Source organism: Bufo bufo, chromosome 5, assembly GCF_905171765.1.
Source record: "Bufo bufo chromosome 5, aBufBuf1.1, whole genome shotgun sequence".
NCBI classification, from domain to species: Eukaryota; Metazoa; Chordata; class Amphibia; order Anura; family Bufonidae; genus Bufo; species Bufo bufo.
Genome location: NC_053393.1, coordinates 503,477,871 through 503,489,969, shown reverse-complemented (window position 1 = coordinate 503,489,969; position 12,099 = coordinate 503,477,871). Strand labels below are relative to the sequence as shown.

General features: G+C 44.1%; 1 protein-coding gene across 2 annotated transcripts in view; it reads left to right on the top strand.

The window, feature by feature from the left end:
• Positions 1–12,099, top strand: part of WAC (WW domain containing adaptor with coiled-coil) — a 63,152-nt gene that overhangs the window by 19,687 nt on the left and 31,366 nt on the right. Inside the window, exon 7 of one of the 2 annotated variants that reach the window (XM_040434337.1) lies at positions 7,856–8,167. The exons of the other annotated variant lie outside the window; for it this stretch is intronic. Within the exon in view, the coding sequence (XP_040290271.1) occupies positions 7,856–8,167 (312 nt within the window). The remainder of the gene's footprint in view (positions 1–7,855; positions 8,168–12,099) is intronic. 2 annotated transcript variants of the gene reach the window in all.

Sequence of the window (12,099 nt, the reverse complement as noted above, 5' to 3'; positions counted from 1 at the left end):
TTTCCTGTTGAGTAGAGAAACTTATACATGAATGTATATTTTCTGATATAGGGATTTTCCTATAAAGGGGTTATTGTAAAGAATATACATTAACACATTGAGCAGATGGCAGTTTCTTAATCTTGTGCAGGGCTTTGGGGAATTTTCAGATCCCCGATGGTTGCCTTGCGGGCACGTTTAACCCTTCAGTGTGCTGCAGACTACCGTAAACAGTCAAAAAGTATCTCCTGATAGATCTGCAAGGCAGTTTTGGCAATAGGAGGATAGTCAAGTGATGTTTTGCAGCATGTGCTCCCAGCAGTATTGTGTAGTAATACAGGACGGACAGTCCAGCTCTCCTGCTCAGTAATGCACGGAGGTGTGGAGGAATCACACGAGAACAAAGTGCAGCAGAGAAAGAAACCAGCATCCATAGACATGGAAACCTTTATTGTCACATCTGAAACAGGAGCAGGACAAAGTGTCTGGAATAACAGGAAGGCTGCCTGATGAGGAACGTTCTCCTATGACCCTATGTGGTGCAGTAACCCCTCAGTCCCTTGTACTACCAGTGAGGAATTGAGCGGGTAATGAATCCCATGGGGCAATGATTGTAGGAGAAAGCTCCTCAGTAGGTAGTTTCCAGATATTCCAGTTAAAAACCTGCATCCCTTAGGCCCCTTTCACAAGAGCTAGTTTTCTGTACGGGTGCAATGCGTGAACTGAACGCATTGCACCGCACTGAATCCTGACCCATTCATTTCTATGGGTCTGTGTACACGAGTGTTGATTTTCACGCATCTCTACGTTACGTGAAAATCGTAGCATTTTCTATATTCTGCGTTTTTCACGCATCTCTGGTCCCATAGAAGTGAATTGGGCTTCCGTGAAAAACGCGTTGCTTCTGGAAGCAGTCCGGATGCAAAGCGTTTTTCACTGATGTTGTGTAGGAAATTTTGTTTTTTATTCTTCCGTGTTTTTATTTTCCCACACGTGGAAAAAATGCATCTAAAAGTGATTGCACCCATATGGAAGAAACTGGACGCAATCGCAGACAAACTTGACTGCACTTGCGTGCATAATCTTCAGGTTTTTTTCCCCCTGAACAGATCCAGACACAATCCGTATTGTTCGTGTGAAAGGGGCCTAATGGTTATGAAGAAAAAACCTGATTTAATGTTACATTATTAAGGTGTTGTTTTCATACTGATTCTTTGTGACGTTATATTATCGCTCTAAGGATTCTCTGTTTTCTTTTGTTCGCATAATCTGGTGTTATTTTCGAATTCTCTTCTACACCTGTGATTGGCTTCATTGGCCTTCTACAGCTGTGTGTTCATATCTTGTGCATGGAATTGTCTTCAGTAAGGATCAGTTTGTATAGATCCGAAACGCATAGACGCAGTGTTTGCCCAATTCCTGGTTTTTGAGACTCGACAATAAAGGTCTTCGCTTGGATGCTGGATTTTTTTCTCTGCTGCACCCATCAGTACTGTACAGAAGTTTTAGCCTCGTCTACACTGCAACTTTTTGAAGCCTCTCAGATGAATTTTCAAGGGGTTTTTCTGGGAGTTCAATATTTATGGCCTATCCTTAAGAATTGGTCATTAAAGGGTTGTCTTACTTCAGCAAATGACGTTTGTCATGTAGAGAAAGTTAAGGCACTTACTAATGTATTGTGATCGTCCATATTGCCTCCGTTGCTGGCTGGATTCATTTTTCCATCACATTATACACTGCTCGTTTCCATGGTTACCACTAGCAGAAGTGAAGTCATGCTTGCACACTATAGGAAAAAGTGCTGGACTATGCGCATTCTCATGGTCCCGGCCCCCAGAGAGGTTGCTGCTTTTTCCTATAGTGTGGAAGCATGACCACCACTGATGGATTGCAGGGTGGTCATAACCATGGAAAAGAGCAGTGTGTAAAGCGTTGAAAAAATGAATCAAGGCTTGGCCTGTGCACCGAAGTGACGTTGCCTCTTCAAACAGCTGATTGGGGAGGTTGCCGGGAGTTGGACTCCCCACCGTTCAGAGATTGACCTATTCTGAGGATCCCGAAAAATGTCTTTCACTTTTGAGTGACAACTGCAGTCCCAAGATTGAATACAACCTGGTGGATTCCTTTGGAATGGGGCTTGATCAGCAGCACTGTAAAAAGTCACAGCTTAGCCGTAGCCTTATTGTGCAATAGAATTTGTCTGCATTTCAGGTCAGTACTAAATGCAGCCTTCTCAGGTTCACTTTCACAGGCAGTTTTAAAGGGAACCTGTCATCCACTTTATGCTGACCGTACTGAGGGCAGTATAAAGTAGTGACAGAAATGCTGATGTCAGCGGTGTGTCACTCATGAGCTAATAGTAAGTGGTTGCTGAGAACCAGCTTCATAATCATTGCAGCCCAGGCCTGGAAAAGAGTCCAATCTACCTGAGAAGAGTCCTGGTTATCCATAATCTCCTGCTCTCCTGTCCATCTGCTGATGATTGGCAGTTCTGTCCTAGAGAAAGGGAGAAAACTAGGTAGAAGACGGTCAGTCATCAGCAGGTGGGCAGGAGAGCAGGAAGATATGAATAACCAGGACTCTTCTCAGGTGGCCGGGACTCTTTCCCAGGCCCAGTCTGCAATGATTGTGATGTTGGTTCTCGGCAACCACTTATCAACTCTCCTGTCTCTACTTTATTCTGCCGTTAGTATGGGCAGCACAAAGTTGATGACTGGTTCCCTTTAATTATTAGGGTTGGTTCACACGTGCCATTTTGTATAGTTTCATTTATTCTTCAACCATAAGCAATTTTGATTGTATTTTACAAGAAAGTGTGAAATAACCCTGGTGCGTAAACTCCAGCCTTATTTATAGCACTGCTGTGACGTAATGGCATGTCACTATCCCTTTGATTTGTTAGGGGAGCTGCCTCTGATTATGCAGGAGTTGCAGAAGTGATTCACTGGTTCTCCCTGCGCAGCGGTGCGCCCGGTCACTCAGCCGTGCTAGGAGCGACATCTGGCCCCATTTACTTGAATGGGTCTGAGCTGCAGTTTCCTGACACAGCAGGCGGCCAGCAGTGCTGCTGTGCTGGGGAAGTGAAATCACCTCTGTGGCATCTGGATTCTACGGATTAGTGAGGGTCACAGAAGTTGGGCCTCCACCCAATATCTTGGTGTGAGATAAGAATGAAGGCACAGTGCTTTTTGATGAAGCTTTTTTTTCTGTCATTCACTGTTGCACCCGTCCACCTACTGCACATGAAAATGCAGCAGAGCCGATTAGCGCTGCATTGTATTCCCCTGCACAGAGGGCGGCTGCTGTGCAGAGTAACTGAAATGGGTTCTGCCCCTTCGTTCATGGTAACGAGAGGGGTGTCCGTGAACTCCCACCTTTCATGAAGTCTGGATAGTTCCCCATAATATGGCATCACTTGTTAATGGGTTGTGTGAAAAAGAAAATGGTGAAAGACATGGCAAAATATTAAAATAATCAAAACTTGTACTCTCCGCCACTGCTCAGTTTTTCCACACCGTGCTTTGTTTTTTGACTACGGTGGTGACATGCCAATACCGCACGTGACCTCTGCACCCGATCACTGGCTTCAGTGGTATACAATGCAAGACCACTTGTGTGATCCTAGTTGCCTCTGTAGCCATGCTGTCATGTTTTTGGATGCAGAGGCGCGGTGCTGGAGCCGAGGGGGCTCTGAATGGTGAGTGTAATTTATTTTATTTTTTCTATCTTACCATGCCTTTTACAAGTTGGGCAATCGCTTTAAGATGGCAATACCCCATTTAAAGGGAATGTATATTTTCTGATATTAGCAAAAGAACCTTCACTCCCTTGTCTACTGGGGCAAACCTTACCACTGGATGGATGCTTGGATAATTGTTTTAGACACAGGTAGCGATTGATTGTGTGGCTGACGTAGGAATTACTGTGAAACCAGATGTTAATAACTGGCTGTTTTCTGTGTAACACTGAGGAATAGAGCTCACTTTCATTTGGGATTACTGATGTTACTGCTTGGCAGATAGTACTGAAAAGGCTCAGCCATTCTGTAATTCTCCTAATGCCTAACTTTGCTCCTTTTCAGAGCAGGATCACATTGTCTAAGTTGTGAGAGCAAAGGTACATTATGGAATTGCTGAATATCCTCTTCCCTAGTCTATATAAGCCTGGATTGTCTGACGCTTACCTCTGACTATTGGGCGGTGTTCAGTTACCGTACGGTTTGCTTATGTAATTGGCGGTTTTTGTAACTCCTGCTGAATCGTTCTGTAAGTTGTCATAGCTTGGGCACCATTGTAATGGTTACAACCATGTGTTGTCCTTGTTTTCAGACATTTAGATGGCCGGCTATCAGTAAGTTCTAGCGCTCCTCCCATTTGTCTGTTTTAGTTGAATGGCTGGCTGCGCCTAAGGGCTCACACAGGGCTAGCCGTAGCCGTTTTTGCGGTCCGCAGATTGTGGATCCACAAAAGACTTATACCGACCATGTGCGTTCCCCATTTTGCAGAACAGAATGTCCTTTTTTTTCCATAGAAAAGTCCTATCCTTGTCCGTAAAACGGACAAGACTAGGACATGGTCTATTTTGTTTTGCGGGGCCGTGGAATTGACATTCCTGTGTGCTGTCTGCACCTTTTGTGGCCCTGTTGAATTGAATAGGTTCACATCCGACCCACAAAAAGGTGCAGATCGAATGCGGACAGGAAACACTGTTGTGTGCATGAGCCCTGACAAAGTGTTTCTATTAGCTGGAGGGGACCATTGCATTGTTCACATGTACTTGGGCTAGAAATATTTTTTTTACTTGGTCATTAAAGGGAACCTGTCACCTCCAAAACACATTTTAAACCGACATTACCTTACAGTAGCCCCCAGTGTGTTCCTAATCATGTTTTTCATTCCTCCACTGGTTGTTGTATGCTTTAAAAAAACGCTGTTTTAATCTGTGTTTTTGCTATCCTCAGTCAGCTTGAAGTCAAGGGGGCAGCGGCCTCTTTGCTTCAAGTCAAGCTAAGCCTGCCCCTCACCCGTCCTCCCTTCACAAGCTGACTCTGAGGATAGCGAAAACACTGATTAAAACTGAATTTTTTTAAAGTATACAACAACCAGTGGAGGAATGAACATCATTATTAGGAACACACTGGGGGCTACTGTAAGGCTACGTTCACACTACCGTTCAGAGCGGTTCTGTCTGATGTCTGCACAGACGGATCTGTCTGCATTATAGTTTAAAAAAAATTCTAAGTGTGAAAGTTATTCAGACGGATCCGTCCAGACTTTACATTGAAAGTCAATGGGGGACGGATCCGTTTGAAAATTGAGCTGTACTGTGTCAACTTCAAACGGATCCGTCCCTATTGACTTACAATGTAAGTCTGGACGGATCTGCTTGCCTCCGCACGGCCAGGCGGACACCCGAACGCTGCAAGCAGCGTTCAGGTGTCCGCCTGCTGAGAGGAGCGGAGGCTGAACGCTGGCAGACTGATGCATTGTGAGCGGATCCGCATCCACTCAGAATGCATTAGGGCTGGACGGATGCGTTCGGGGCCGCTTGTGAGAGCCTTCAAACGGAGCTCACACGCGGAGCCCCGAATGCTAGTGTGAAAGTAGCCTGAGGTGGTGATGTCGGTTTAAAATGTGTTTTGGAGGTGACAGGTTCCCTTTAATAAAAATTTCAACAGTTTTTCCTCTACAGCTTTGACTTCCAGTGCATCTACAGACTGTTGCTCTACAGCTCTGATGGCTGGATCTGTAACCCTTCTCTGCACTTTCCTAACCGCTTAGAAGCACTCCGATAATTTACTGTCTCTTTGATAAAAAATTCATCTGTAATGAGTGTTTATAAACAGTCGGGAGATAAGGACTATAGATCCAGTTGTCAGAGCTGCCCTGAGGGATTCATTTAGAAGGAGGGACCAGCAGTTTGTGCACATACACTGTAAGTGAAAGCTGTACAGGAAAAACTTAAAAAATGTTTAACTTTTTAATAAAGACCAACTGGAGAAATGATTTTTAGCTCAAAATGAATAAAATGCAATAATAAAAAATTGCCCTAAAAGATGTCCAAATATTCAGCAGATGACTCTCAGGCAGAATAACTTGACAACTTGGTGTTACTTTTACCCCTATCGATAGTTGGTGCCCCAATTTGGTGACAGAGTTGGTGTGTAGGGACATACCGCAAGGTATAACAAGGAGAATGGTAACAACGTTCTTAGTTTACAGTATTCTACAGGTAGAGTAAGGCTACTTTCACATCTGCATTTTTCCTTTCTGATATTGAGATCCGGCAGAGGATCTGAATACTGAACAAAAATGCTTCTGTTTTGCCCCCATTCATTGTCAATGGGCACAAAACTGAACAGAGCACACCAGAATGCATTCCGCTCCGTTTGGTTTCGTTCCCATGTCCGACAGAAAACTGCTAAAAGCTGCGTCTTTCTGTCCAGCATGGGATACAGAGCAAGACTGATCTGGCATGAAACGCAACTTACGTCAATGGTGCCGGATCTGTTTTCTCAGACACAAAAGAAAACCGATCCAGCGCCCGTTGATTAACAATGGTGTTCATGACTGATCCGTCCTTGCTATGGTAAACATAATACAACCAGATCCGTTCATAACGGATGCAGTCGGTTGTATTATCAGTAACGGAAGCGTTTTTGCTGAACCATGATAATAATATGCAGAGGTCTAAGAAAAGATGTTCCACAATTGTTGTTTTATGGGGTACCCACATATTTAGTCATGTCAGGAGGGGCTACAAGTCCTCTTTAAACTGGCCCTAGACTTGTATCTTGAATTATTTAGGATAATTTGTTTGGTCCTTTGTACTGAAATTGATGGACAGGTTGAGATCTGTTTTTGACAAACATGTTGCTGATCTCTATAATCACATTTACTTTGTTATTGTCCTGTGTTATTTCTCTACAGTAATTTTTTTAGAAGCATTTTGAGCTTTGTTTAATTTTGGGGCAAAAGTCTTTGCATCTGTTGCCTGCTTAATGGGGTATTCCCATCTCGTAAAATGGCGACCTATTAGTAGGAGAGGTCATCGCTTTTGATTGGCTTAGTGCTACGTCCCACTCCAAGTTCTTCCTGGATAGTTGTACTGCCAGCCAGCCATAGCAATGGCCGAGGTTCTGGATCCCACCAATCCTAGTGATTGCCTGTTATAGAGAGGTGCCATTGTTTTACTGGATGGGAATACCCCTTTAAATCTTCTATAACCCCTGAGCAATAAGTTATGTGAACTGTAATTACTGCAGCACAGGAGGAAGTTGTGTGCCAGTGAATATTTTACATCTGTTATTTACCCTTTAACCATTGAGGACATACCAGTTATTTCTGGTCACTGGAGGCCTAAATGCATAAAAAAATTGAATTTTCAATATATTTTTTCTGATCACAAACTCTGAAATGACAATTCGTTGTCTGCCAGAGCACCCAATTGATGTTTTCAAGTTTGGATCGTAAGACCTCTGAAATCTATCCCCTGCCCATGTTGCCCCTAGGCAATGTTCATCGTGCATAGCAGGAGTTAAATCGTATTAATGCAAATAATAAACTTTAAAATAGAATTATAATTAAGAAACTGTGTATCTTTTGCCTAAAAATGTATATTCTCTTCACCTAACCCCCTCCCCCTAATACAAAACTACTAAATGACGGGAGCGCACGGGGCGTACAGGACATGTGAAAGCTTTCTGTCTTGTCTTTGTATTTGAATACGGTTTCCACTATAACTTAAAGCTGAGCAGTTCGGCGCTTTGTACAATGTACATCATTTAACATGAATGGTCATGTCGCTGTATTGAGCTTTTTTTTAATTTTTATTTTTATTTTTTATTTTTTTTCTTTCTATAAAAATTCCCAATCAGTTGACGAGAAACATTCCAATGACGCAAGCAGCATGCTTCCACAGAATATCTTGTCGCAGACAAGCCGGCACAATGATAGAGACTACAGACTCCCCAGAACAGAGACTCACAGTAGTGCAGCCCCGGTGCAGCACACAATTAAACCGGTGGTTCACCCTTCCGCTGCCCCAAGCACTGTTCCTTCTAGTACTTTTACAGTACAGCCTGACCACCCTCCTCCAAAAAAGTCATTTGACGCAAATGGAGCAGCAGCTTTATCGAAACTGCCTATCCCTACAGCTTCCATCCCAGCACAAAAATCGGACAGAAAAGGTAATGTGTGACACTGGGAATAATTTTTGGGGAGGGAGGGAAGGTGCTCGGCTGCATATCTGCATCCCGGTGGCACCAGGGAAATTTTCTGCTTTGTGATCTTTGAACAGATTTCCAATGGCTGCCATGATGTGGCTGTCTCATTATAAGGAGGTACTGGTGTATGGGCCAAGTTACATGGTTTGTTTTGGCAGAAGGACCTGCCGTTCAGCATATCTGCTGCCATCTGCACTAGTAATAGAGTATTTCATTAGACTTTGTTTAAGCAAAGTCCTAAATTTTAGCTTCACATACCTGTATAGCTATTAGTGATAAAACATTGCTGTTCAATGTGGGCTCGGGTATGGGGGTTGTCGACAAGTGAAAGTCTGCAAAATGAGAGTTTTCAGCCCTTGGTTCTGTCAGGGCCAACTCTTTAATATATGCCCTCTAAGGGCCTGCCTCTATCAGTCTTAAAGGGGTTGTCCGTTTTAATGACCTATCTTTTAGTATCGGCTCGTATAAGCGGCGACGACTCTTTAAACTGCTGATTGGTGGAGGTGCTGGGAATCGAACCACCGCCTATCAGCTGTTTGAAGAGGAGTCGCCGCTTGTACGAGCGCTGCCTTCTCCACCGTTGACCTTGCAGTGGTGAGCAGTGTAATTACAACTAAGCCGTCCTGTTCGTTCAATGGAACGGCTCCTTACTGTTACAAGCGGAGTTGTAATTACGCTGCTCACCACTGCAATGTCAACGGGGAAATCACTGCGTTCTCTTCAAACAGCTGACGTTTGAGGGAGCCAGGAGTGGGACCTCCGCTAATCTTGACGTTGAGGTAATCAGTGTGAATAAGCAGACAACCCTTTTAATGCTACAAAATTTTGTGGCAGCTGCCACAGCAGTGGTAGGATGCAGTTGCCTTCCTTGGTGGTGTCAACTGCCACCTGGGTGTTTTACCTGCTGCACCAGTTGACATTTGGATGCCTACCTCTCCTGACATGCCTGTTTTAGTAAATATTTGCTTTCCCCATGAAATAATTCTGGATCGTCTTTTCTTAGCACTCTATGTTGTGCTGTTGTTCCTCCTAGAGATGCATGAATTTATTGACAGGTGTTGGATATTTGTCCTTGCATGCTCTTAGGCCAGTTTCAGACTGGCATTAAGCTTTTACGGCAGGGGAACAGCCTGCCGGATCCCTATTGCCGGTTTTTTATTTTTTACATGTGTCCCGCCGGAAGTCCTCCCAGCCCCATTCACTATAATGGGAACCGGCCGCAGCATGGCACTGTTCCCGAGAGGCGGCTGAACAAAAACTGCAGCATGGAGCGATATTTGTCCGGCCGGCTCTCGGCATATTTGCTATGCTGTGGCCGGGTCTCCGGACAGTCCTCGCTATAGTGAATGGGGCTAGGCGGACTTCTGGCAGCACACGTGTGTAAATGGTATTAAGGATCCAGCAGCTGTTCCCCTGCCAGGACAGCCTGTTGGAAAAGCTTAGCGCCAGTGTGCTCTGCCGGATCTCAAAACCTGAATTAAAAACGCAAATGTGAAAGTAGCCTAACCCATAATTGTATGATCAGACTGCAGACTTTTTTTTTTGTAGTCTGTAACCACGTGGGCTGCTTGGGTGAACAAGGGGTTATGTCCGAATTCAGAGATGAACCCGGACAACCCCTTTAAAGAGATGCTGTCTACTCTCCTGACATTTCTATTTTAGTAACTGCTTGCATTCCCCATCTGTTGTTGTGGCTCTATGTTGTGCCATTCCTTTATTATTCCTTCTAGAAGTTATGAATGAATTGTCAGCAGTAAAGGACTGTGCAGGGGCACAGCCTCACCTGGTAACACCCCGCTGGACCTCTAATGCAGACTGCTGGCAATTCATTCATAAATTCAAGCAGGAATAAAAAAGTAATGGCACAACATAGTCTTAAAGGATAACTGTCACACTTAGACCCTAATTTCAATTTTCATATATGTAGTTACTAATAACATGATATTCCAGAATTAGTTACTATTAGACTGACTTACCCCATATTTAATAAGATTCAGCTCTTAGCAACCAGTCTGCATAAAACTGCAATTTTACTATTCAGTTAAGATGGCCGCCACTGCCCTCACCCTGAGGCTAATCCCGCCTGCCCTCACTAGCCAGTAACAATAGCCCCCCAAAAGTGTCAGTAACCAGAGCCCTCCCCCCTAAAGGGTTAATCTCCTGCAGCACAAAGGGGTCCTCTTACCACATGTTGCTTTCATTTATACACTGAGCAGACGGCAGATCTCCCTTCCCTGGTCTGCGCTGCTCCAACTCTGCCTTCTCCAGCTCTGCTGAGTGAGGGAGCGTCTGCCAAGCGCAGGGACAGGGAGAAGTGCACACAGCCCAGGCACTGTTATCAGCTGCTGGGGAGGACCTGGCTTTATTCATTTACTTACAGTCCCTGGCTGTCAGTAATGTGACCCTGCACGCTGCGTGCTCCGTCCTTCAACAGATAGACGGACCATGCCTAGCAACCCTATTTTAAGCACAGGTAAAAGTAGGCAGTGCAGTGAACAAAAATGTGGAATTAAGGGGTAATTGAATACACAGTGAAAAGTTTAAATAGGGCCACCAAGGTGATATTAATCACCACAATCCAATACTCCCAAAAAAAATAAAAAATACGACAGTTATACTTTAAGAATAGATGTTTCAGAATTATGTGGGGAATGCAAGTATTTAGAAAACAGACAGGCGAGGTGACAAGTCAGCGTTAAGCCTCTTTATATAGCAACCTTGTAGAAGATGAACTATAATAGTTGCCTATTATGCCACCTAATTGATGTACCTCAAAGCAATTTGGATAAAATATTGATCTAACGGTCAGAATCCTCTAACCTAGGGGTAGGCAACCTCCGGCACTCCAGCTGTTGTGAAACTACAACTCCCAGCATGCATACTTGTTCTGCTCTTCTAAGAACTCAAATAGAAATTAATGAAGCATGCTGGGAATTGTAGTTTCACAACAGCTGGAGTGCCGAAGGTTGCTGATCCCTGCTCTAACCTCTTAGGGAATTAATTTGCAAAGTCCCATTCTATAACTGGTGCAAACGCCATTGTTTTCGTGTGACTCTACAAACCATGAGAGCCCCTTGGAGTCATGAAGGAATGGAAATGTAATAGATATCTATCTGCCTGGTGCCTTACAGGTGGCAGCACTTCTAATAACTATGCCCTCTGTTGGCCTGGGTTCCCCCAAGTTGGCCATGATCCGCATCAGTCAATTGTCTGGATAACTGAGGTGTTTCTGCTACCTCTTGAGAACCCAGTCTTTCCATCTGCAGATGACTGTCTGTGCATGTGCACATGGCTCACAGTTCTTGCTAGTCTAACTCCTCACACACAAAGCTTCCCATGCTTAGAATGTCATCTGTTTAGGAGCCCTAAGGCCTCTTTCACACGGGCGTCATGGATTTGGTCCGGATAAGATGCGTCGTGTGAAAATGTGTAATTTTTCCGCGCGAGTGCAAAACATTTTAATGTGTTTTGCACGTGCGTGAGAAAAATTAGCATGTTTGGTACCCGAACTTTTACAGAAGTTTGGGTTAGGTGTTGTGTAGATTGTATTATTTTCCCTTTATAACCATGTTATAAGGGAAAATAATATTCTTAATACAGAATGCTACGTAAATTAGGGCTAAAGGGGTTAATAAAAAATTAATTAAACTCTCCTCATCCACTTGTTCACGCATCCCGGCTTCTCTTCCGACTTCTGCGCTCATTACATGGTCCATCACCATGGTGATGGATCATGTGATGAGCGCAGTGACATCACCACAGGTCTTTTCCTCCTGGACAGCAAATAAGAAGTCGGAAGAGAAGCCGGGATGCGTGAACAAGTGGATGAGGAGAGTTTAATTAATTTTTTATTAACCCCTTTAGCCCTAATTTACGTATCATTCTGTATTAAGAAT